This window comes from Neodiprion fabricii, chromosome 4 (assembly GCF_021155785.1).
Source record: "Neodiprion fabricii isolate iyNeoFabr1 chromosome 4, iyNeoFabr1.1, whole genome shotgun sequence".
Classification (NCBI taxonomy): domain Eukaryota; kingdom Metazoa; phylum Arthropoda; class Insecta; order Hymenoptera; family Diprionidae; genus Neodiprion; species Neodiprion fabricii.
The window spans coordinates 9,083,978-9,110,654 of NC_060242.1; the positions used below are offsets into that span (position 1 = coordinate 9,083,978).

Below are 26,677 nucleotides of genomic sequence, written 5' to 3' on the forward strand. Positions count from 1 at the left end.
GGTCGAAATTGTCAGCGACCTGATCTTTCTAACACTGATTTCAAAGCGCAAGTTGTGTTGCATTTCGAAAAATTGGCAAAACAGCAGGCAGAAAGAGACCTAATTGAAATTCGAACAAGAGGCAAAGGTGATAGCGGTGAATGGAAATCTCTGAGGACAAAACTACTCACAGCATCCAATTTTGGAAAGGTCTGCCGCATGAGACCAACTACACTCTGTGCGAACACAGTGAGAACCATTGTGAATCCGCAAGAATTACCTCTTCCTGCTTTGCAGTATGACAAGCAGAGCGAGCTGAAAGCTTGTCAACAATTTGAAGAAACCGAAGGAGTTAGTCACCCCTTGCGGCCTCTTGGTTGATTTAGAACACGCTTCTTTAGGTGCGTCACCAGATGGATTGCTGCACGATGATGGCATTGTTGAGATCAAATGCCCCTTTAGTGCCAGAGATGTTACTCCGGAGCAGGCCATCGAACGAAAACTTGGAGATGTTTACAGAATCTTCGATAAGAACACAACTCTGACAGGATAAATGAGACTCACCCTTATTTTTATCAGGTCCAAGGTCAATTGCACATTACGCAGAGACACTATTGTGTTTTTATCTTATGGACTCCAAAAGGTATGATGACTGTTAAAGTTTACAAAAACGATCAATTTTGGCATGGCAAGATGTTACCTTAACTAGTAAAGTTCTATGATTCTTGCATGCTCCCAGAAATAATCGATGGTAGATACCTTAGAAGTATGGAGCTTATAGGGAATACATGGTCCGTATGTACGAACGCATACAAAGACTTGAAGATCCATCGCCAGGATCGCTCTCAGATGAAGTAATCTCCAGTACATTCTCAGAAAATTCTTCCACAACAATCGCATTTTCAGACGACTCACTAGAAGAGGAACTACCTAACATAGGAGATACAAAGGATTTCATTAGATTTCCCATCAGAGAGAAATCTTACAATATGAACCTCAGTATATAATCAATACTCGTAATAAATATGAATTTGGTAGAAGGCAGTTAATAACGTTGCCTGCATGAAGGATTAACAAAGTGAATGTGTTCATAAAAAAGTACTGTGGAGTCGTCTTATCTTTGAGATATTACTTTCTTGGTAAGTGTAAAGAGAAAATATGTCGAGTGCATAGGAGTCGTAATGCTTCTGAAAGACCAAGATGAACCGTCCCGGTGACAGTTACATTGTGAGAAACATGTATGTTGTACATTTGCCAACTATGAGTTCGACAACAGTTCTCGTACGACTCCACAATATGAAAAAAGACAATTCCGCTACTGCTTTTATACAACAAAACAATCTAGAATTGCTATTTCACTTGGAAAGTTAGATAATAAACATTATTACAAATATGTGTAACAAAATCTGACTTAACGATTTGAGACTATTCAAATCAGGTAAGAACCTGCTATATAACTGTTCTGCCGGGAATAGTTCATCTTGGACTTTCAGATGGAATTACGACATGAGAAATGAGAACTGTCGCACATATAATCCTTTACCATGCGAAGTAATGCACTACATACCTATATGATCATCTTTTATTTTCTAAGCTCTATCGTGCAATAATTGTCACTCATAACAATTTGTGATTATTTTCGAATTTTATGAAGAAATTGCGAGCACGCGATGCACATTTACTGTGGGTCAGGTGATATTGTAAAAGTGTCTAATACGAGTAAATTGGTACCGATTGCTTTGCACTATCTGCAACAAGATAATATATTGCGCGGAAGCTATGCTTGGTTACTTATGTAAATGTACAAGGTAAGACGTCAGTTACTTATAAGCTGAAAATGACAAACTCTGTTCACCTACTGCAATGTAAGCTGCTGTTACAGAAATGGACTTGACTTATGTCATACATAAATATCTTCATCATAAATGACTAAACAGAAGACTGAAATCACAGCCTTTGGGGGAAAAATTACCAGCCATACAAGTGTGAGCCAAATTTGTTGCTGTGTGAACCGATTATATACAGCAGGTAGGAAACGGATGTAACAAATGTTTTTAATATCACACTATTGGAGAAATTGCTATGGAAAATATGACAGCGTCAGCATTTGCAATACTGCACTAGCTCTGAATTACAAGTACAATCGATTTTCTTAATTATCCCAATTGTAATATGAATTGAAATAACGCATAAAACTAAAATAGCTTGGAATACAGTTTATTTGCATATATTATGTGTAACGAGTAAAAGATGTTGTGCGTTATGTAACATTAGACTATACCTTGAAATAGCCGTGCTTCCTCGGTAGTATAATGAAGCTTTGTTTTTTAATTTTCTAGATAAGGTACCGTGATCTTCAAAAGACTGCTGGGTCAGGTGTAGACTGAACATGATGGATATTTGCAGCTTATTCGCTTGATGGCTTCAACACAGCTTAAAAGTTTAAAAGGCACTAAATGTATCGACAAGGACTCTAAGAAAGCACCGACAATGAGTTGCAAATGCACAAAATCATACAAAGTGAATACAGCGACAACTTTGAGGAAGTCCAGATGTGTACAGACAGTAACAGCTAGAAAATGGTGTAGAGTAGGAAAACTACAACCCCGAAGATGATACTCTGCACGTATAGAAATGGGACGAACATAGCTCAACATACCACATGACTTGCACATGATTTTCTGAATCTTATTTGCTCTAATTACAAATCATACGAGGTATTGAAAAGCAATATTCAAAATAATCGTTTGTTACTTTACAGGACCTCTGACGCTGAAGGTTGATTGATGCGTTGGGTACACGCTTGATTTCGAAAGGGCCATCAGCATGATAATACAAGAAGCAACGCATGTAGCATTGTTTAGTATAATTATCAGACTGATCCTTGAAAAAGTCATTGTTGTATTTGAACCGGCTCAGCACCTCCTAGATAGGTTAAAAAGAAATTTCAAAAAAAATTGGGCCAAAATTTCAGCATTCTAGTTCAATTAAAACGGGTGCATGTGAGCATAAATACATTTTGAGTTTCGAATTTGGGCAAGAAACGCTAATAATCACTGATGGTGAGAAATCTATGTGAAAAATGAACTATTCACATCAGCTATTTGAACAGTGAATGAGTAAAAAATCATAGCTTTGTATGCTGACACTCTTGAAACAATTTAAACCATGGCATAAAAAATCTTATAATATTGAAAATAAAAAAAAGATGAACCATCTATAATTTAATCACAACTCAATCAGTCATTATTCCCAATTCGCACATAATATTCATTACTTGAAGTTGGCAATCGATCATCGTCATCGAGTGTTTTTGCGTATTTCCAATGTTCGAAGAATTTTCGAATTTTGTTTTTTTGTACCCAATCTGGAGATCTTTTCCAGGTAAGCTTTCTAAGGACCACTCTAATGATATGATATTTGTGTTAAACTATTTATGAAAACATTTTTTGTAAATTTTTGTAACTAATACTAAGTGGAATAGAAAATTTACAAGTAATTATCCTGTATACTTCAATACTAACATAAATGCGTACTTCGGTTCTACTTCAAAATATTGATGGATCTATTTGATAATCCTATTCTTTTTAAAGACCAGTGTAAGGCTACGTTATTATGTCGACTAGTAACATATCTCTGTCTAAGCAATTATCACTATGAATCATCAGCAAGTTTGTTATGGACTTATTCTTTTGAATTGAACAAGCTGTTATATGCGTTGATTAAATGTGAAGTAGTTTTCTGTTCTAGAACACAACGCAGAAATAAAAGCAAAAAAAACATTAGATCGTTACAACTGCATCAGTCTTTGATACCAAAGAATTGGTGTTCTGCACATGTTCTCGTCAAGGAAAATTTCAGAAATTTGGGACCAGTAGCAGGATTCTGTAACTCTCTACCGACAATTATCGCTGTCGTTAGATAGCGACTAGTTGTCGCTTGCATCGACGATGCTAGCGACGTAGGGTGATTCTGAAACTTAGACGTAAGGATATTAGTCGATGCAAAACTCATCACAGGCGCATCGATGCAAAACTAATCACAGGCGCATCGATAAATATCGATAGATTTTCAGCAAGTTTGACAACGTCGCAGATATTATCACTAAAAATCTAGTAACTTCGGATAGATTATTTGTGAACGAAAAAAAAAACGTCTATTGTTCTGTAATCCTTGCCGTGATCTTTCCTCGTGTTGTATAAAAAAATTCTTCTCCGATGAATCAAAAATGGAAAAAAATGGAACAGTGTAAGTATACTGAGCCCAAACAGTTCCAATGGTTTTAGTTTGAGTACTATTAACTATACAAATGTTGCAATGCTCAACTAAACTGATTTGGAGAAAAGGCCTTATGTCATCTGTCATCTATTAATGACCAGAATCACTCTATCCAAGCAATTGTATAAAATTCAGAAATATTTTTTTAAGGTTACTTTGACTGAGCCCTCTTCATAAGTCTATTTCTCGGCATCGAAAGAGTTGATTGAATATTATTATTTAATCCATTCTTTCGGCGAATAAAAAATGAACTTGTTATTTTTATATTAAAAAGCCATCGAGAGAGTTGATTAAATACTATTATTTAATGAACCCTTACAATATCTTATAAATGGACTTGTATATTTGGAAAGATATTAAGGATTAAGTCAACGTAAGCTTAAAAGTATGTTTTTGAATTTTATAAAATTACTTGGATAATGAACACCGTTTTACAGAGAACGTTGAAACGATTATATTGTGCTGAAAAAAATAATTGCTTGTTAAAGTGGATTTCATATTCACTTGCATGATGAAGTTTTCAATCCTTTTTAAATCTAAATACTATTTTGAAGGCTGGAGAAAAGTTTACGCGCAACACATTGATACGTTGTTGCACCGATATACTATCGTCCACTATGTCACTGATTATCGTTACGCCTTAGCGAGACTTCCATATCCATCGCTAGCATACCGACAATCATCGTAACCTAACGATTCGAACTAGCGACAAATATCGTTAACTGCGTGGTACAGAATCACCACTAGCGACAATTGTCGATAGGCAGCGTTAACGATAGCGATAATCGTCGCTAGAGTTACGGAATTCCGCGCTATAGTCAGAGAGAAACCTCACGAGCAACGTTCCCTGCCGACTAAATAACCATTTTTGATAAACCAAGTTAAACTTGCCCTCCCGGCGCTACGGAAGAAATCTGCTACCTAGTATAACTAGGCAATTCGCTAGTACTGTTCAGACGCGGGAACGGATCGTACGATTCTTTGTTTGTGCAGCCCGCGGACGAATCAGTCTTGCACACATGCAGCGCAGGATCGATAAGCTGCTTAACAACTACAGGGTATATCCGTTGACCCCCTTACTCAACCCGAAATCCGATACAACTGAGTCCAATAAACCTCAGCATTTTCAAGTCCGTTAAGTCGCCACGCGACTAAATGCTACGCGCGAAGTTTCGCGCTGGTGGGCGGCAAGGCGCTAGCCCAATTGATTTCATCGAGAGGTGACTTTGTCTGCGAGAGAGAAGTTCGTTCACGCAAGAGTGGTTCGCGCGGATAGCTGGAGCGAGCGCAGCAGCTCTGGGCCATCTTTTGTCGGCACATGGTACTACGCGCGGCACTTTGAATTCACAATCAGTTGTGTGGTCGTAAATGTTCAGAAAAATAATCAATAGCAAGTTAAATACATCATGCCTGCTAATTGAAATGTTTATAAAATATGTATTAAGAGAATCTCTGGTAAAAGGGAAAACTCCGAGTCACATGCCCATCACCAACGTCAACACACGCACAGCGTTTACGTAAGTCAAGTGTAGCAGACAAATGTTGCAAACGAAAACTTGTGCATGTCTTGACGCTCGTGGAGTGTAGGTGGCTTGAAGTCTGACCTTCCGCTAGAGATTCCCTTCGTATAAGTGACGTATTTCAAATATTTAAGATCATGTAGCAGTCATACCCTTACTGACCGAATTATCAGATGTATAAGTTTTATTTAATCAATTGTCAAATGAATGGACTAGACTTGAACTTGGACAGCGCAGAAGGTTATCGGTGCGCCTGGAAACAGTCTGATGAAAGATCGCTGCATTAGAGAATTTGAGAACGATTTCAAGACGTCTCGACACAATTTGTCCATGTGTTAGCTGGGTTGCGATCTCAGAAACCGCATAATGTCTTACAACAGTAATTGTTATGGGTCTTACAGTTAACGAGCTTGTGTGAAATTCAAGTAATACAAAATCTATTCATTATTGAACATGTCTCAAACACACCGGACGACTAATTACAAATTTGGCCTAATAATTTGTTTCCGCATACGGAACGGAAAACTACTATTACATATACTATCGTAAAAGACACATGCAAATATTGAAAATGCATCAGAAGTCTATGATTACACTTTATATTTATTAGATCAATAGTAAAACCCAAGGATGACAATAAATTCTCGTTCCACAAAAAACATTTATCAAGTGAACTGGGTCTTGAAAGAAATATGTTTAAACTTTACACACTGCATATCTCATCTTTCTATAGTGAAGTTGTATAATTTTATCACTGAATTCAGATTGTTCTATAAAGATTTGCCAGATTTTAGTTGTGATCATCTTGCATGCATACTTTTAAACAAATAGCGCAACATTACTCAAAATTACACAAATATGTCTGAAATTACAGAAAAATTAAAGTTCTGTAAACTTGAAAAAGATTGCTGTAATAAATATGATGTTCACATAATTATATCAGGCATAAGATTATCTAATGTATAGGGGCAAGACCAACAATTGTTGACAGTCGACTCACGGTTGAAATTTCAATTTGTCTGCAATTTTAATAACTTGTAGTATGTACTCAGATGCAAAAATCTTGCAAACTTCAGACCTCCACCTCTTACAGTTTCTAAGGAATACATTGATCAACTCTCAACAATGAATACTCGTTTTCCTATCCATATTTTGGCCGTACCCTTATCGCAAATAAATTGTTCAAGATGCTTTCGATGTAGAAGAGTCTGACATTTCTGATTATGGAATCAGTTTCAGGCTACATCCTTACGAACCATAAAAACATGTTGATTGTTAAAAAAAAAACTGTTTTTTCAACGTTTCTCAACTTTTATGTCAAACTTGACATCTTCCTCTAAAAGCCCAAATTTTCTTACATACAAAACCAGGTGGAAGCTACAATTGATCTTACGGAACATTACATTTTTAATACTTCGTAACAGAATATCTTCATTTTGTTTATTCACGTTTGTAGAAGTTCTGTACTTTTTAAATAATGATTTATATATATTGACATATCTGGTGCTACATATTAAAAAGCCTGAGTACCTTTTACCCCTTATATTTTATAAATCACTGTTCCAAAAATTTTTCGGTTTTTCATGATAGTAATTTTCCGTGTAATAAAGAAAATGTAAATTTTTTAACTCATATTTTCCCGATTGAAATATATTTTGTGGATACAAGATGTGTTTCCGTTACTTGAATCAAAATCTTAGAGGTACAACAAAGCATCTCACTAAACACGCAAGTCTTCCATCAGAGAATCAACAATACATCTTGTTTATTGCACTAAAACTGACCACAAGTTTGACAAATTTTAAAGCTGAGATTTGTGAAAGCATCAGGAGTAAAAGGCACTCAAGCTTTTTCATCATGTAGCAGCCACGATGTTAAAGATACACTATTCGTAAACAGTACAGTACTTCTACGCTACAAACGTGAATGAAATTAAAATATCTCTAGAGAAGAAAAAGAAGAATGTGATGCTTTAGAAAATCAATTGTAGCTGGCACCTGATCCTATTTCGAGCACATTCAAAACATACAAGTTTTTACGTGAAATACTGCGAGCTTTCAGATTATACAGTCAAATTTGAAATAATAGCTGAATAATGTCAAAAACAATAGGTGAAAAAAATAAGTTTTTGATAGAGATCTGATACTTGCAGTAACTTTGCATCTTGGTGCATACTAAAAAATATTAGAATTGGATAAAAGTCGAAATTTTGACCCTGGATGGTGTCCATAATTCGTAGACTTGCCCAGTCATTCAGTGAAACATTGCTCAAATGTAAATTCAACGCGTAAAGAATTACAGGTGGTTTTTCACTTACCTGCAACAAAGGTTAGCATTTAAAATTATGTAATGTTGATCGATCGGATGTCAGCACAATCTGTATTCTTGGATTTTGACTGACAAAGGTTGATATCATTCGCATGATTTGGCTAGTGCTATGATAGTATGAAATTAGAATCTCATAAAAAAGAAAAGTAAATACGTATTCATTTTGATAGCAAAAATGTACCCATAAAATATTTATTTATTTATATAATATAATTCAAACATTGTATCTCATGGATATGTACGGAATTCTGTACAGTAGTGTCCTTGGAGTTACAACGGTGAATCCACATTTTAGAGATGCAGAACAGCTCTCAAACTGAAAATTCAGAAAAATGATTGCAATTAATTAAGGTTTCGTAATTTTCTTACATTATAGTTACTTCAAAATGATGATGAATAAATAGCCGAAATGAAGTTCTCTGATTTTTGTAACCCTTCTCAGTAACAAATGTAATTTTACTCCATTTTTCATGATAATGCACAAGAATATCGTATGTAAGATCAAGATTGATTTAAATTTTGGTTCCAATGATATTCCATTATTTTTTCGTCGATTCTCTCCAGATACATGATACAATAGTATCTTCCAAATTTTTGAAAAACTACTGAGTATTACGGCTCAAGAATGACGATTGATTTTAAAAAACGGGTTGACTTTGTGAATAAATAGAATCACTGGCTGTATCCTGACTTTTTGGGCTAAATTTCTTTTCACACTAATTTTTCTCAATTTGTTGACGCTCTGAGAGGAGAGTATACAAGGGAACTAGCTTTCCGTTAGAGTAGCTGAAAGATAATTGTCTTTTTTTTCGATTTATTTCGTTTTAGCTGTTACTAAAATTGTTCGCTTGGCTAAAAACGGCACTACATGTTACTTTTTATGATGTTCAAGTTGATAATGTCATTGTGATGATACACGTTTAGGAGAAATCATTATTTGGCAGAATTTGAGTTATTTGAAATTCCATAAGCTGTAATAAAACAAGGCATACTCTCAAGTATTTGTAAATCTTTCAAAATCAATAAAAAATTCGAAGTGGTGATTTTTTCCCAATATTTTGTTACGACAATGTAATTAACGTCAACCTCGTCGGTTTTTAAAAATTCTTTCTATTTAACTCTCAAATGTATCAAAGTATTTTTGTTCTTAATTTGCAGAATTAAACGGAAAAATCAACAAGGTTAGAAAACTGGAAAAAGTCGGGGAATTTTATATTTTCACGAGAAATTAACGCGATATTGTAGCTTAACATGAATATATCTGGAAATGTGGTTACGTTGTAATGTAGTATAGTATAGTATAGTATATACTTTGTATCAACGTTTTCCTTGGTTCTCTTAAGCAAGAATTACAGTCGTTGGCAAAAAAATAGTAAGTTGTCTGAGCTGTTATTTTGAAAAAAAAAACAAAAATCAATATTGTTTAATACCAACATTTCCTGTTGTAACATCATCACTCACTTTTCACACTCCTGTGATACTCGTATGTGAAACTTTATCTATTCTATCTGAAAGCCTTTTCATCCCATTTGACTAAGCAATTGCTTGCAGAATCTGTGCACATCTCACTATCATTTCTAATTCTCCGAATTCTAATCTTATACTCTGCTTTCAGTACTCGCTCAAACTTGTGACTCTATTCTTCATCATTTTAAAAAGTTTTCAGAGGAAATATGAAGAAGAAATCTGGATTACCTTTTTCCTGAGTGTAGAAGATCAAAGGCTTCGTTGATCTGATCGAACGGAAGATTTTGTGTGACAAACTCATCCAGAAGCAGTTTCTTTGATTGATAATCCTTGACCAGCTTGGGCACACTGTCTCGCGATTTCCAACCGCCAAATGCAGTTCCTTTCCAAACGCGACCAGTTACCAGTTGGAATGGACGAGTACTAATCTCTTGCCCAGCCCCAGCTACTCCAACAATGACAGATGTGCCCCAACCTTTGTGGCATGATTCCAAAGCAGCTCTCTGCAATAATTGAATAATGATGGATCAAAAGTAGAAAAATGCAATATTGCATCATGTGGCATTGAATAAAGAGATTTGAATTCAAAATTTATAATTTTATCAAATAGTAGCCTCACCATAGTATGTACATTTCCTACACATTCAAATGTGTAATCAAGACCACCATCAGTAAGCTCAACAAGAACTTCTTGAATTGGTTTATCGTAGTCCTTTGGATTTACAAACTCGGTGCAACCAAATAGTTTAGCTGTAAATGAAAAGAAATTTATTGAATGACAGTTGTCATAAATGGATTGTTTCAAAATTTGAAGTGTATATTCACTATACATATACCCCATAAAACTGTATTGTGAGCTCAAAAAAAATATCTACATCTTCCAGTGAAATATTTTATGCTGTGCAGGATATATGTACATCTTTTTTTTAAATAGAATTGTATGCCAATAGCAAATTCTACCCGATTGAAGGCCACCGGTATCGTCTGCTAGGCAGATTAAGAAAAATGAAAACAGACGACCTGCGTAGCCTTGAATCATTCAGAATCTGTCTCCGTAGGTGTATCTCTATATATGGACTGATCCAGGCACCTTCAGCCAACTTTTTAGCATAAAAATTTTGACATGTTATAATGTATACTGATGTATACTATATTAGAAAAATCTACAATTTTTCTGGTCCACAAGCCTGACTGTTTACGAAAAACACAAAAATCAGTTACACTACGCTTTTGAATTGATCCTTTGTCTCCAAATTTAATTTCCTGTCAGAAAAAAATATGAGGATATGGGTTTCTTGTTCAAAAATGTCTAATCTTTCCGAATATGAAATCTATTTGAAGAAAATGTAAAAGAAAACATGTTTTGTTAACAATCTGAGATCTGTATAGGTGAAGGCCAGAATTTTTTTTTATATGAAAACGTAAACATTTTAGAGCATTTCCTACATACCTATATTCTATATTCATGGAATAATGACATCGATTCAATTATGACAGCATTATTGTCCTGATAAAAAAATTTCATGATGTATTTCAAAATGTCTACTACTTCATAAAAAGAACACTCCATTTTTAGGCATTTACGCATACCTGACTTGAAATGTCAAGAAAAACAGTTTTTCCTTGGAGATTATTTTGTGGATCTCTCTAATAAATTTCAGTTTCAAAAAGATCAGACTTTCATGTACAAAAACCACAATAGGTCTTATAGTTGAAAAAGAAAAGAAGTGCTACAAATTCTAATACCAAAAAGTAATTTGGTCGATGCGTTTCTCGTAACTGGAAACCTAAAACAAATTGAAAGATTTTCATAACTCAGTATATATTATAATATGTTATAATTTCTGAAGCCAAATGATTGTAATAATACCCAAATAGAAATTTCAACCATACGAAGCTGGCGATGAATCGTAGATTCGGCAATATATTCTAGCAGTGTAATACTCCGGTAGCCAATGTTATATATTATGAATATGATTATATATATATGGTTATATATTATCCAGATAGTTTTATTTAAGATAAGCACCTTAGGTAAATGTACCTTATCTCTTTGTTTTATAGAAATAATGTGAATGAAGTTCAGCTTTCGTCTTCATCTACTTCAATCTACTGCTCATCTTTATCTTTTTTATGGTATAAAGATAAAATATGCTGCTTAGAATTAAACAAATTGGAAACCATTCGGAGTTGAAACTCAGATGCCGTTTTGTGAAAATCAATAATTCGATGGAAATTTCTTCTGAAAGAATATCTTTGCAATCTACGAATGCGATGAAACGTGGCCAAGTCAACCAAACTTTTTTGTTTAACAGCTAGTGAAAAAAATATTATGTTGCTTCAACTAAATTTGACACAATCGCAGCAAATCTTTCATTTAGACAAAAAATCGGTACTGTCTAGTCGATCCTATCAAATTGTTTGTTGCTTTACCAAATAATTATTTGCAGCAACAACACATTTTTTTACCATACTCAAAAAAATATTTCATGAAATCAACAATTCTTCGTGTTCAGTATATCAAGATTCTCCTGTTTCTATATTTATCTGGTTTATTATCTAAATGAAAATTAGAATAATCATATCCTTCAAATAGATAAATTGCATGGGAAACCATGTTCCATTGTGTCTAAGTGAATTTGTAAATGAACAATTGTATCTTCATTTGGATAATGAAAGACATTATCTGGTACACTACCAGGAGCGCTATAAATATTGAGCGTCAGTACCAGAATACTTCAGTATTAGAGGACAGTAGACATTTTTCATAAGGCATGCACTGTACGAGATTACGGAAATCGAATGGAAAGTATATATTCCTATTCAGCATAATTGATCCTCTGTGATTGATGTGTAATGCAATTTTGAATAACCTTGTTCGAATTTATCCTTATTGACGTCAATCCCGATGATACGGGAAGCTCCAGCTGCTTTGCACCCAAGAGCAACAGCCAAACCAACTGCACCCAACCCCCAAATAGCGCACGTACTATTTGGCTCAACTTTTGCAGTATTAAGAGCAGCCCCATATCCTGTTGGCACCCCACAGCCCAGCAGACAAACTTTGTCGAGAGGAGCTTTAGGATCAACCTGCGGATATAAATAACACAAAACAGTAGTAAACGTCTAAGGAATTCCACATTGGTAATTTCTATCAATATTTGTGCATTATTATAATAGTCATGTTACTAAATTTGTAAAAAAAAACGACAATTTTACGTGGAATAAATTTTTTCTCTAATAATCAATGCAAGATGTTGGATTTTTTTTTTCACAATATATCAGCTAAGAATGATCTAAAATTATTGTACAGACTAGATTGTTTCTTCGAAATCACGTTAACCGTTTTTTCTCTGGTATCGACTTGTAAAAGTTATTCTGTTCTGCGCTGTTGCAAACAAATCTTATGCTGTAACAGCCCAGAAAAGTACTTCAAATTTTGGAATATCAAAACCATTCATATTTTCTGAAACGGATAGATATTTACAACTTTCCTCTCAGACATAAAAAACAAGAATATTGACGTGGATCCCTGACAATAAAAAACGAGTTCTTGTCATTGAATTTGTCTTTTTTCAAGAACTACAAAAATGAATCCAATATTGCCGTAATAGGTCACGTTAGCTGATATGTGTTGGGTAGAAACATCATCTAGACCGTTTTATTTACTTTATTTTATTTACCTGAGATCATTCGGACTTTCACTGATAAAATTAAGGAATATTATTAAATATTTCTTTCCCAATATAAAAAGATAATTTCGAGAGAAACATTTATTTATAAAATTTGAGTAACCAACTGTAAAATAATAACCTTGGAAAGTGAAATGTCCGCAACGACCGTGTATTCTGAGAACGTGGAACAGCCCATGAAATGAGCTAGAGTCTTTCCCTTGCAAGTGAAGCGAGATGTGCCATCAGGCATCACACCTTTGCCCTGAGTGGTACGAATTTTCCCACACAAATTTGTCTTTGGTGACTTGCAGAATTTGCATTCACCGCACTGGGGTATATATAGTGGGATGACATGATCACCTGTAAATTGAAGATTCAATTTTCGTAATAGAATGCCAATTGCAAAGTAAATTAAATAAATAAAAATTCTACATTACAGTCTGTTTAGATAATTTACCGATATAAAATACAACGTTTTTGTAAATATATTGTAATACATACCTGGCTGGAATTCTGTCACACCTGGTCCTACACTTTCAACAATTCCTGCACCCTCGTGGCCAAGTACACATGGGAATATACCTTCCGGATCTAATCCACCCAGCGTATAGGCATCGGTATGGCAAAGGGCAGTTGCTGAAATCTTAATGCGAACTTCATGTGCCTTCGGGGGTGCCACTTCAATTTCTTCCAGCGAAAGTGGCTGTTTCTCTGACCATGCTACGGCTGCTTTGCACTTGATCACCTGCAAGAGTAATTGAAATAAAATCAGTCCCCAAATTATGAACTACTAGATGGAATTATCTCATTACTATGAAAGGTATTTTTGTGTTACACTAAGGGTAGAAGGAATAGAATATAATTCAGAGAAGCATATTTAGACGTGCCTGCAAATCGTGATGCTTATAACCGAATGCATTCTAGAGTGCTTTGCATGTATAATCTCAACAGAATACATTTGAATAGTTGCAACAACTATACGATATGTTTCAATTTAGTTAATAAGATTTAGTTGAGATTTTCAGCAACATTTCCAGCTTCTTTTATCATATAACGTATCATCTTGTGAGCTTGACGAGAGGACAACTTGTTCGGAGGTCCAGAGGCAACAGAATCCGATTTGCTCGTTTTAGAAGAACTCTCCCTATTTTCTAGTGACCAAGTTGATTATTATGTTGTGATCAAGCGAGAAAATACAGTACAATAGGCAAGATACATAGAAAGCTGAAGTTAATAATGTCAACGTAATGAAACATCATGGAAAAAACAGTACTGGTACAATTTTAGAACGACTTTCAAGGACTTGGCTTTTCAAAATATGAACATGTTTTCTTTGTTATTATTTACTAGCTAAACTCCAGAAAATCCTAAGCGTTCAAGTTACAGGCCTATCTCCGAATAGGACTAGAAAAGCAAGGTTATTGTAGGCAGTGCCAGGATATAAATTAAATGGTATAATAATCAAGATACTTGACTTGACTAAAGCCCTAATTAGAAAGGTAAAGCAACAGCGGAAGACCGACCTCTCTGTTGCACGGTCGAAAGAGTGTGGAGCAGGCACCAACCGGAGAAGCAATGAGGCAAGCGGGTAGTTATACTTGTATAAGCTAGGTGTTTTCCCTGTCAAGTCACCGATTAGAGTTAGAGGTCGCTCTCCTGCTGTCGCTTTCTCTTAATTAGAGCTTTAGCTCAGTGTATGGACCGCACAGTCTATCTCTATATGCTTCGGGTTTGCCTGAAATCAAGTACCTTGTGATACAGAATTAAAATAGTCCTTTTTCGGAAACACCTCTTTCAAAAAACGTGAGAATGTAGCATAGTAAGTTGTGCTACGACAGTCTTGTATATGGGGCAGTTTATCTAAATATAAGCAGCTTGAAATTTCATATTTCTAATCTGGCTTATTTTCAGTGTTCAATATTCATATATAACATTTTACTGGGAAGCTAGATTGTTTCAAGGCTCCTGAATTTAGAAATTCGATGGCTTCCGCTTACAAGAAATTCTTAAATACTCGTAACCGGTGTGCTTGAAGTTCCATCGATCAAGCATGATCAAACAGAAGTCTATTCGAAGAACAAATGAACCATTGCAATATTAAGCTATACTATCACGACGTTGAAGTTAGTAACGTTATTGTGATAACACATTAGGACAAAGATTGCTATTTTACAATCTTTAAATGGCTTTAAAGCAGTTAGATTTTTTAAATATGAGTATAGGTATTTAACTTTATTAAGGTTTATAAGGTAAATAAATAGATTCTGACAGATAAATCAATCATGGTAAGTCAACTTTTGTTTAGCTAAATATTGAACTGATATATATTCAACTTCATTCGAGCTCAGCATTATTAAAAACTAAGTTTTTGACTAAACTTGAAACGATCCAGTTTTTATCAATCTAATATGAAATGTCCCGACGTACCTATATTTTGCATACTGGTCAATTGGTTGGATTTTTACAACCACAAAATATCTTTTGTCCTAATGGGAGAACCCAACATGTTAAAGTCGATAATTACGTCTCCAAACCTATCCTAGTTATTTCCGGCATCAGACAAGGTATGTATCGTAGCCCGATTTTATTCCTGATCTATGTCAATGATTTGTACTCCATTATCAAGCATGCTTCTCTATTACTTATTACTGATGACGCTCAACTTTTTACTTTCATTAGTAATCAGAGTGATAGGCTTTTTTTGCAACAAGATCTCGACTCCATGGTTGAATGGTATAGAGTTAACGTGTTATCTTGCAATGTTGGCAAATGCTTTTGCATTATCCTTGGCAAACATCTCACTGATAACCAGCTTAGCTGTCATAGAATAGCAAAACTATTTATTGAGCAAGTTACAGAAACTCTCATTCAACAGGCACTTGGAATTTATCGGTGCAAAAACTCTTAAAAAACTTAACATTATTATAAGGTCGGAGGTTGACTTTAAGAACATCAATTTGTTTAAAACGCTTTATTACACTTTTATTTATCTGAATCCATCCAACTGTTCGACTATTTGGAGGCCTAAAACCAATGAGTTCAGACTTAGACTTGAAAGAGTCAACCATCTTTACTTCAGGTTTGTTTCGTATCGAATCGGAAGAGCTATGGATTACACTGACCATGATTACCGACCCATTGCCTTTTTCCTCGGTATTCCTTTATACATTTAGAAATACTAGATCGGAAATTTGCACTGCGATTTCTCAAACTGCTTCACAACGACAATACATATTGGATTGACTTGTATAATACTAGTCCTTACACTTTTAAGGCTAATTCTAAAGTGCTGTTGAAATAAGGATGACTATATTTTTTTTTTCACTGTTTCTGCAGTATCATGAATATTACATTTGTATCACGGGTTATCCCGTTCAAACTACGTGAATAAATAAATAAATAATAATTAGATTTAGGATTTTATATACTTTATTAAAAAAGTAGCCAAACCCATATGGGTAATTGGTAAAACCAGAATCAATTTAAATAAATCTTTTCGAAGTTAAGTCTGCATATATAGTACAGTATTTATAAATTTTACCAGCTACTATGAGAATTTAAATTTCGAACATACTACCCAAATTGCCTAGTTATATTCTGTAATATTTTAAAAACATCATCCTGCAAATTATAAGGTTTGTTACATTATCTGTATTGAAAAATAGGATTACTTGCAAAATTTTGGAATAGGCACAATACAGAACCTGATGCATATTAACATGTTCTTTCTCCTTTGAAATTATTCAAGTTTTGAAGGAAACTTGCAGCTTTTTTACTCTTTAAAACATTTGCACGAGATGTTTGAAATAGACTCCTCTGTATATGTATAACGAGGCTGAAGTTAGTAACGTTAACGTAATGACATGTCAAGGGAAATTATTATTATTGTGCCATTTCTGAATGAATTTCAAAGAGTTGACTTTTCCAAATATATGAGTATGTCTTGTTTACCATGGTTTACTAAATTTCAGACAATCCTAAAACGTGAGAAGTAATCATTTTGCCTAGACACGCATCGTTACGGTAACGTTACTAAATTCATCCTCATTATGCATGGATAGTTCACGACAAATGTTTTATTTAAATTCATATATACCTAATATGGATTGTGTAATATATGAGGTGCTTATGGGTGTTTTTACAAATTTTTTTACTCAAGATCATCCTCGAAGACAGATCAAAACATTTCCCAATAAATATTCGTACAGCAATAAAAAATTGTTTACTGTACCGTACACTTGGAGTAATTTTAATGTCTAATTTGATATAATATGTTTCAAGAATTTTACATAAGCTCACAATGATAAATTTGATTAGATTAGAACAAACTATAGCCTGCGTTAAGACTGTTTATAACCATTGGTTGTATGAAGCCACGATAAGAAGAAACTGTACACTGAATAAAGCTCAAGCTAACAGCCAGAGTTATCAGCCAAACATGTTAATCTTTTTTGAATCATAAAAATGTATTTCAGTTTTATGCTCAAATTTATTTTCAAGTGTTCGGGATTCAAGGTACTTCGCAAAAAAATTTTCAAACTTTGCTATCTTATTCGAATGAACATCAGAACATTTGGCTGCTAATTTTGGCTGATAGCTTGATTCTTGTGTACTCTGAATATTGTCTAGAACCTATATGATATACCTATACAGCGCATTTCACAACGTCCTGATCAAGGTCGGAAAATGATTTAGTTTTGGATTTACTGCAGAAATATTTACATAAAGTATTTGTCGATAAAAACACAGCCCTTTTTTTTTAAATACCTCTATTCGAAATGTATTCAAATTAGCGTTTTCTGATCCGCCTATTTTGTGAAATTTAAAACAATTCTGTAGTTAGGTTCGGTGAAAAAAAAAATTCACACACCAGCTACAGGGACTGCTGAAGAAAAATAATTCCTCATCATTTCCAGATAGCGTTAACAAATATAGTAAAACTGAAAATCAATGTGTGGGGAATCACTCCGTTGGGCTCTATATGTCATACCCTGTAATCTTAGTTCGGCAACACATTTTTCAAAGAAATGAGAGACTTGTGAGAAATTCTCTGTTTCAAATTTCGAACTATTTTTTTATTGGTCGTTTAAAAAAAAAAAATGCGGGCAAGTTCCCTCATCAACACAACAATCCCTTGTGAATTTTAAATTTTCCAAGGAATTGGAAACCTTGAACTTTCATGTTCTTAAAATTTTGTCGAGTGTATATATTTGCTACATACAGCTGCAGCAATATATTGTCGAGCTTTAATAATAACGCATATGATGTGAAATAGTATAGTTACAAGATGCAAAGAATGCCAGTTGTAGATTATTATCAACAAAGCAATAATGCTAAATGATACATACACTATTATGCACTTGAAATCACTGTGATTGATAACATATAATATTTCCGATAACCTGGTAATTCAAAATTCCGTTCTTACTTTTTTTAAAGCGTAAACTCACCTTTCCTGCGGTATCTGCCATGGTGAAATTAGACGACGTACTGAGTTGGCCGAAATCTGTATCCAGAAGGAATGCTCTCGTATCTCGAGTTATATAATAACGATAGGTCACGCTTGCAAAACGATGACCGCTGGAATTCGTAGCACTTTTTCGTCGGTTATGAGAAGGAAGAGGGCGATTTTAGGTTATCTGGTTGACGATTACAACATCCAAGGTCACAATCCGGCGAGGCATGTGCGCTAGGCTCCATGCATGTGTGCATACAAGCGCGGTTTACAACGAACGTGTCGCGCACATTGAACCGTACCAACGAACGATACGCTGACTGACGTCAACTTCGGTAGGAACGCGTGCCAAAAAAGAGGGTATCATGTGATTATAGCATGAGTAGTGCTTAGACTACTTTTACACGGCGGCATTATTGAACGATCAAACGAACTTTCCTGTACGCGAAGTTCAATCGTAATTATATTCCATCTCGTTCTCAATATTGCGATGTAATTATTCAGCGAACTCATATTTTCAGAATTCAACGTCATTTGAGAAACCCTTTTATTTATTTGACAAAACCGAAAATATCTCTTGTTATTCCTTCGTTTTTATTATTGTGGGTGTATATTCACATAGTCATAGATATACGGGTAACTATTGAAAAAACAGATCTCGATGTGTTAGAGTAAGAAATATTAAAAGTAGCTTTAAAGATGCAAATATTAGGGGTACGACGGGGAACAATACTGATTCTGTTGTTCTTCATTATATTATACATAAATACTATAAATAGCCTATTAGAATTGGTTCCGGAATATACAATTGCATATGCTCATGATACAGCTGTTCTTTGCTATGCTAGAGATGGAAATTTTAAAAAAAAATTTAACGACTAATGTGGAAAAAATGAATTATTAGTTATATCAGAATAGCCTACGATTGAACGTTACCAAATCAGTATGCCTTACTTTTGGAAATTACTGTGATTCTGTAACGAACGAGTTCGAAGTCATTGTTGATGGTGTTCGTTTAACTAGGAAAACATACAAAGTATCTCAGGATATATATTGACCAGTGCATTAGGTGGCGTTTTGATATCGATAGCATTGTTAAAAGAACTAGATATTTACTATGCCCTTTTCAGTAGTATTGCGACATATGAAATAATTGTGTGAAGGCGTGGATACAACCACGTAATGCAACCATTAAAAAATCTTCAAGCTAGAATTCTGAATATCATTATTCCTAAAGGACATGTATCGTTTTGCTACAGCTAAGCAAAATTATGCACTGGATGCGACTCATAGATCTCTATGATGCGACTATGTATGAATACCACTTTTTGAGAAAAATGTATGGCAAGAGAAAGTATTACCAGAAACAAATCGCTTCCGATACATAAATACAACCCACGGGTTGGTTCGAAAAATTATAATTATACCGCAATAAAGGTATTTAATTCGTTGCTGGAGAAGAAGAGAAATTTAAGGGATTGCCCTCGTTGATTTCGGCGTTGTCGTATATGTATATCTCCAAATATCGAAGTCAACATATCTCAAATGTAAAAAAGTGCTAATGGCCCCATTTTATTGTTAGATACAGCGAAAGACAGATGGCAGCAAATTGTGGAGACAGGGGTAAAAGGAGTATGAGTTAAAGGTACGAAGAGTGTACAGCGCGAGAGCAAGTGGGTAATAGAAACTCGGCAGTGATGGTAGTAAGAAGGTAGTAAGAAGAGAGCTGTATCTCAGATTACTGGATTTATTTAATCTTGCGTCCCTAATTTATCGGCATATTGTTAATGTACTGTTCTTAAGAAATATATAATTTGTTCTTTCTCCCGACTCCTGGGCGGAATTGAACATTTCTTTCCAGACATAATCTTTCGTTATCCAGGCCATTCCGTGTTCACACTGTTCCTCTAACGCTATACACAATTCTGAACAAAAACACTCTACACATTTTCATTTGACGCAGAAATAAATAAATGGCATGAATTCTAGGAATTTACTGTGACGATTTCATAGAATCCGTCCCATTTCTTTATTTCTGCCTGCTCTCAAACGGCTTGGACTCGAGATTGATGAGGACACACGTTCAACCCTCGCTTCATTATCCACGGGATGCCTAAATCATTGACTCTTGAGCAAATCAAGGCCGATATTATTTCGCTAAGCTTCCAAGAAGTCGACAACTCGGATGTTAAAATAATATATCTGTCCCCACAAAACAGACACCCGATTGACGAAAGTCTGTAGCATCGAGGTGTCAGCAGAAATAAGAAAGTTGCTACTCTCCACAGCATGCATCTATATTCACTTCGTAGCTTGTCGTTTCAACGATCACGCCAAAGTACTGTAATGTTACAAATGCTTAGCCTTCGGTCATTTAGCTAAAGACTGCACTGGCCAAGCTTACTCTGCATATGCACAGGTGGACACGAGATGTGGAATTGCCGAATAAATAGCATGGTCCAAGATGTTTCAACTGCCAATCATTTGAGGACTAGGAGAATTTGGGACACACGGCTTTCGATGGTAAAAATTTTCCAATTTTCCCTAAACGCTTAGCTGACAAGGCACCTAACACAAAGTATGGCTAATAACACGATTAAGACCACATTGGACAACCTACGATTTTTTGCTACGTAAACTGCCAATCATTCGAAGGTCATTTCACCAAGTTTAGTTTCTACTTTCGGAAAGAATTCTACCACACAATCTGCATGTCGGAAACCTAGTTATGAACTACCAATTCAAAAACTCCGTGCGCTGAATTTTTCTCAATCCGCTCTCCGCTGGATCTCTGCTTATCTGACAGAACGACGTCGAGCAATACGTGGAGATGGTGGGGATTTATCTGGATGAGCGATTATGTGTAAGTACTGTACGGCGACCAACAGGTCTTCATTCTCAGGCCACAGCCTTTCATACTTTATCTCTCTGGTTTCCAGAATATATGAAAACACTGTAAATATAATTTTTAGCTAGACGATTTACAACTGCAAACCGCAAAAACTCAGAGAAAGTATCAGACTAATCAACGAGGATACAAAAGCAATCACCGAGTGAGCAGAGGGGATTGGACTATTGCTGAACAATGATAGAACAAAGTCGATACTCATCGGTATGCTCCGTTTTATCTTGAATATATCATTTGACGATCTACCTACTACCACCGTAGGTGACGCTAATATACCTTTTTCAAAGGGGGTTATTTGCCTAGGCATAACTTCAACCCACACTCTAGCCTGGACCCCACAAATTAATCAAATAGCCAAACGCATAAACACAATTCTATACCGATTGAAGTCTTCGCGCGACTTTCTATCTCCTAAGCTCCGCGTTCAACTAATAGTCTTTCTGATTTTCCCACACCTCGACTGCTGTTGCCTGACGTACCTTGAGTTCCTTAATGAATAAAATGTCCTGCTCAGTAGATGTCTAAGTGCTTGCATTCCTTTTGCCCGTGTCCTACGTGGAAATGAACATATCACCGAAAATGACCACCACGCAGCAGCGGACGGCAAAAGAGCCGTCATCAAAGCGTGCGCGAAAATCACCCGAAATCGTATAGCGGGAATCAATGAGGCAATAAATAAAAATCCAGCAGCGCAAGAACCGAGCCCACTGAAAAGCTTTCCGACCGCGGCCAAGCAAAATAAAGTTCTCGTCCACAAAAGACCCGACCGCGGAGATCGAAAACAGGATCAACTTTATTGTAGGTCCAAAAACCGATGCAATAGCCAGGTATGCCTCTTCAGTAGCTACCAAACAAGCGGTCACCAATATTGGTAAGTGGTAAGTACAAGTACTGTCGCCTGGTGTTCAAAATTTAAACTAGCGAAAACGGGTCAGCTGTCATATGGATATTGCTCAACATATTGATAATGTAAACTTTAATTTACAATTATTGAGTTTTTTTTATTGTTAGCTAAGAAACAAACTAAAATTAAAATGGAAAGTGTTGTTGATGATTCGGGTGTACGTTTTTCTCCGAGGGAAACAAAAAGTAAAGCTTTTTGCAGTGTGTATGGATGTAAGAGTAAAGCTTGTAGGGATTCAGATGTCAGATTTCATCTTTTTCCTAAAAAAAACAATTTCATAAAAATTATAAATACGTTCGGTGAAGAAGAAAAAGTAGACTGCCGAAAAATGTGGCAAATTGTGTTAAAAATTGGTAAAAATGTTACCGATAACATGCAAGTTTGTTCTTTGCATTTTAAACAGTCCGATTATTTTTCACCAGGTGATTATATTATATTATATTTGTTTTTTAATTATCTTAATAACTTTTTTATTTGCAATATTAACTAAGGGCATTACTTTCTTATGTAGATTTAAGCTCCAAAGGCAAACGAAGATTAAAACAAAATGCAGTTCCTTCATGTAATTTACCTTCTACAGACAAGACACCAAGATTAATCACCAACAAAAATACTGACAGAGAGACAAGAAGATTACGAAGAGGTAAGAGTAGGAATGAAGTATTGCCAGCTAGTCAGCTTAGTTGTCAAGATCAGGATGTGTTAGATACTAGTAACTTAGATACTAATAATTTGACAGAGGAACCGGATGACCAAGGAGAAAGTAGTTCCATCAGTTTAGTTCAAGATACACCTCTGCTTACAGAAAATGACCAAATTTTGGCTACAAAACGCCTGGTTGATATTGGTGTTCAGATTAAAAGCGGGGATTTAATCACAGATTTTTGTGATATTTTAAAAACTGAAAAAGAGCTCAACACACTAACTGGTATTATTAATTTTGATATCTTAAAAACTATTATTGACGTGGTAAAGGATGGCTTTCCTAAATATAGATTTGAAACGATGAACCTTCGAAGTAAAATAATAATGACATTCATAAAATTGAAGCATAATTTATCATATGCAATCTTGGCAGTTTTGTTTAAGTATTCATCTTTATCACAGTGTCGAAGAGTAGTCCTTAAGATAATCGATATGCTTTATGTTTGTTTGAAAGAAGGCATTCCTTTTCCGGATAAAGATGAAATTTCTAAGAATCTCCCAGTATGTTTTGATGATTTTAGAAATGTGAGAATCGTTCTAGATTGCACTGAAATATTTATCCAAAGACCAAAAAATCTATGCTGTCAACAAGCAAGTTATTCTCGGTACAAAAGTACTTACACAATAAAATTTATGACTGGAGTAACTCCTGGAGGAATAATATCATTTATTAGTGAAATGTACGGAGGAAGAGTTTCAGATGATGCGATATTTGAACAATCCAAAATATTAAATTATCTAGAAAAAGGTGAAGCAATAATGGTTGATAAAGGGTTTCGAGTTGATAAATTATGCAAGGAAAAAGATATTAAGCTTATAAGGCCTCCATTTAAGAAAGAGCAGCTTCAATTTACCAGAGAAGAATCACGATTGAACGCTAAAATAGCGAGAGCTCGTGTACACGTGGAACGTTCTAATCAACGACTCAAAGTCTTTAAAGTTTTAGGTTCGCGAATGCCAATTGGTTTAGTGAAGAAAGGCAAAGAAATTTTAACAATAATTGGTGCAGTTGTCAATTTAAGCTCTCCGATTTTGAAAGATGATAAATTTTTGTCTGAAAAGGAATAACTTTATTATAAATTAAATCTATTATTCGTAATATTACATTAAAACTATGTAATTCACCTAGAATATTAATAATAAATGAAAACACAATTGAATATGTTGCAGGTATTTATTTAAATTTAAAAATATTTTTAAAGAACGGTTATTCACAAATAATCAACATTTAATTTTGTTTATGTTCATCTGTGCATGCATAGTGTAACATTTCATTGAAATATATTAATTTTAAAGATGTGAATAAATCGTTTACGAATTGTTTATCAAAATCTACTGTTAAAACTTTCATACTTTTATCAAACGAAGAAAATATAATAAAATCAGTTTTTTGAATATTTAAAATACCCATTCCGAACTGAATTTGGCCATAATACTTATGATTTTTTTTTAAACTCAAAATACTTTCATCTTTTGGATTTGTTTGAATGAAATTGAGTTTAGAAATAACTTCATTTACAGGTAAAGATTTACCCTCATATGGACATTTAATCTCTAACAATTTAATTGGTTTATCCTTATCGAAAATAATACCGTCAGGAGAATATCCTAACCACGGATTGTCTCTAGAAATTATTAGTCCGCATTGAAATACATTGGTAGATGGTTTTAATTCTTGATATGTTTCTCGAGCAACAGGTTCAAATTTTAGACCATGTTTCATTGCTGGAGTGCTAATATTTGTCGGATAGAAATATTTCATAGACTTATTTTTCCAATTGGGTTTTAAATTTTTTCGATAAGTGTATAACTCGTAACATCGCGAGCCAGTTATTCGAAATTGACGTTCTTTCTGCCAAACACTATAAAATTTTTGAGTTTCTAAACAAATATTATAAGGATTCCCAATTAATTGCTCTAAAAGTTTCTGGCAACATTCTCTCAGTGGTCGGAAGGGTTTTTCAGAAAGATTGAGTAGGATTGATGACGAGAATGAGTGTGAAATCAAACGTTGGATAAGTTGTAAGTTCTCAGGAGGTACAGTTTCAATAGTAGGTTGTTGCAGTGGAGCATGCCTTCCAGTTCTGTGATAAATACATTCAAAAACGTGTGAAAATAAAAATTAAACACAACATGATTAGAGAGTCATAAATTTTGATGAAGTATATGTTACATACAAGTCATGATTAGAATTGATTAAATTATTCCATCGAAATAGTAAAAAAGTTTAAATTCATCGGCAAATATATACAAAATTGATTAAATTAAAAACAACAATTGTTTATATAAACAGTGAATCATAAAATTGTTTTCATGAAAATTTACTTCAACAAAATTTTCATTAAAAAAAAAATCAATCATAAATAAATTAATCATTCACGCTCGTACGCATGCTCTGACAAAGCTGATTTTAAATTTTTCGAAAAAAGTTTTTCCTTGATTGACTTCTTGACATCATCACTTAGTTCCTTGTGATTTTTCTTTGTATTGAAGCAGCCGTGTTCACTCAAAGGCTTTGGATTATATTGTTCCAAACAAGCATTGCGAGGTGCACTCCAAAGACATTTCCTGTCTGTTGATGAAACCGTTTTGAAGCCAGCCAAATCATTACTAAAAAAAAATAATCAAAATATAATTAATTTGGCTTGGTAGTAGAAATTACATACCAAGAAACATTGAAAAAATATATCCCACTGTTTAAACTTACCGTGTGCAAAACACCAAAACACCAGCACTATGTTTACATGTTCCACTGTTCCCAGCTGTACAGCTGCACACTGAGGAAATAACCTTATCAGTTTTACTAATAACTGTTGTTATTTCGTGAGGATCTCCCCGAGTATTGGATGATTGTATACAATATGATAATAATTCATACTGCTCTTCATTTTCACTCAAAATTCCCGTATAAATTAAATGATTCGCATTGACAACTTGCTCGCCTTCAATAAAATTTCGGCTTCTCGTTGTAGACTCCAAATAATCCAATACTTTGCACATTGATAAAAACATTTTTTTTATTATTAATAGAACTTAGGGTAATGTCCTTTTTTAATGTTTATTATTAATAAAATTCAAGAAACGGATTTGTTTACATACAGTTTACATATGACATTAATCAGCCGACCCGTTTTCGCTAGTTCAAAATATAGTCACCAGTTGGCGTGATTGCAACTCCCACTTACCAATAGTAAAACCAGTAGAGGTTGGACTGCAAGTCTAAAGGATCACCTGGGCCAGAAACAACGGAATACGCATTCAGGCAAATAAAGTTGACCTAGACAAAATACGCACGCTTACGTCACTCGCGAAGGCAGGACTCGTGGTCACCGAGGACCAGAAATACAACTCACGAGTCATCATATACGAAATATCAAAGAACCGACCCTAGACGAGATCCACACTCACCTCGTCAAACTTAACCAACTATTAGGGGATGAGGACGACAAGCAAACCAAA

The 26,677-nt window shown here is 34.7% G+C and overlaps 1 protein-coding gene and 2 long non-coding RNA genes across 3 annotated transcripts; 2 read left to right on the forward strand and 1 right to left on the reverse strand.

Moving 5' to 3' along the window:
* Positions 1–1,786: 1,786 nt before the first annotated feature.
* LOC124180108 lies at positions 1,787–2,927 on the forward strand. The gene is made up of 2 exons (XR_006870208.1): positions 1,787–2,007; positions 2,319–2,927. It is a non-coding gene; the product is annotated as an uncharacterized LOC124180108 (long non-coding RNA).
* A 2,873-nt stretch (positions 2,928–5,800) lies between these two features.
* LOC124179785 lies at positions 5,801–10,052 on the forward strand. The gene is made up of 2 exons (XR_006870151.1): positions 5,801–5,888; positions 9,721–10,052. It is a non-coding gene; the product is annotated as an uncharacterized LOC124179785 (long non-coding RNA).
* Positions 8,263–18,986, reverse strand: LOC124179784 (alcohol dehydrogenase class-3). The gene is made up of 7 exons (XM_046564518.1): positions 18,697–18,986; positions 13,748–13,991; positions 13,386–13,606; positions 12,446–12,662; positions 10,192–10,322; positions 9,801–10,075; positions 8,263–8,421 (listed from the first exon to the last, which is right to left on the reverse strand). The coding sequence occupies exons 1-7, from the start codon at positions 18,715–18,717 to the stop codon at positions 8,397–8,399; spliced, it is 1,134 nt and encodes a 377-aa protein (XP_046420474.1). The 5' UTR covers positions 18,718–18,986; the 3' UTR covers positions 8,263–8,396.
* Positions 18,987–26,677: the final 7,691 nt, after the last annotated feature.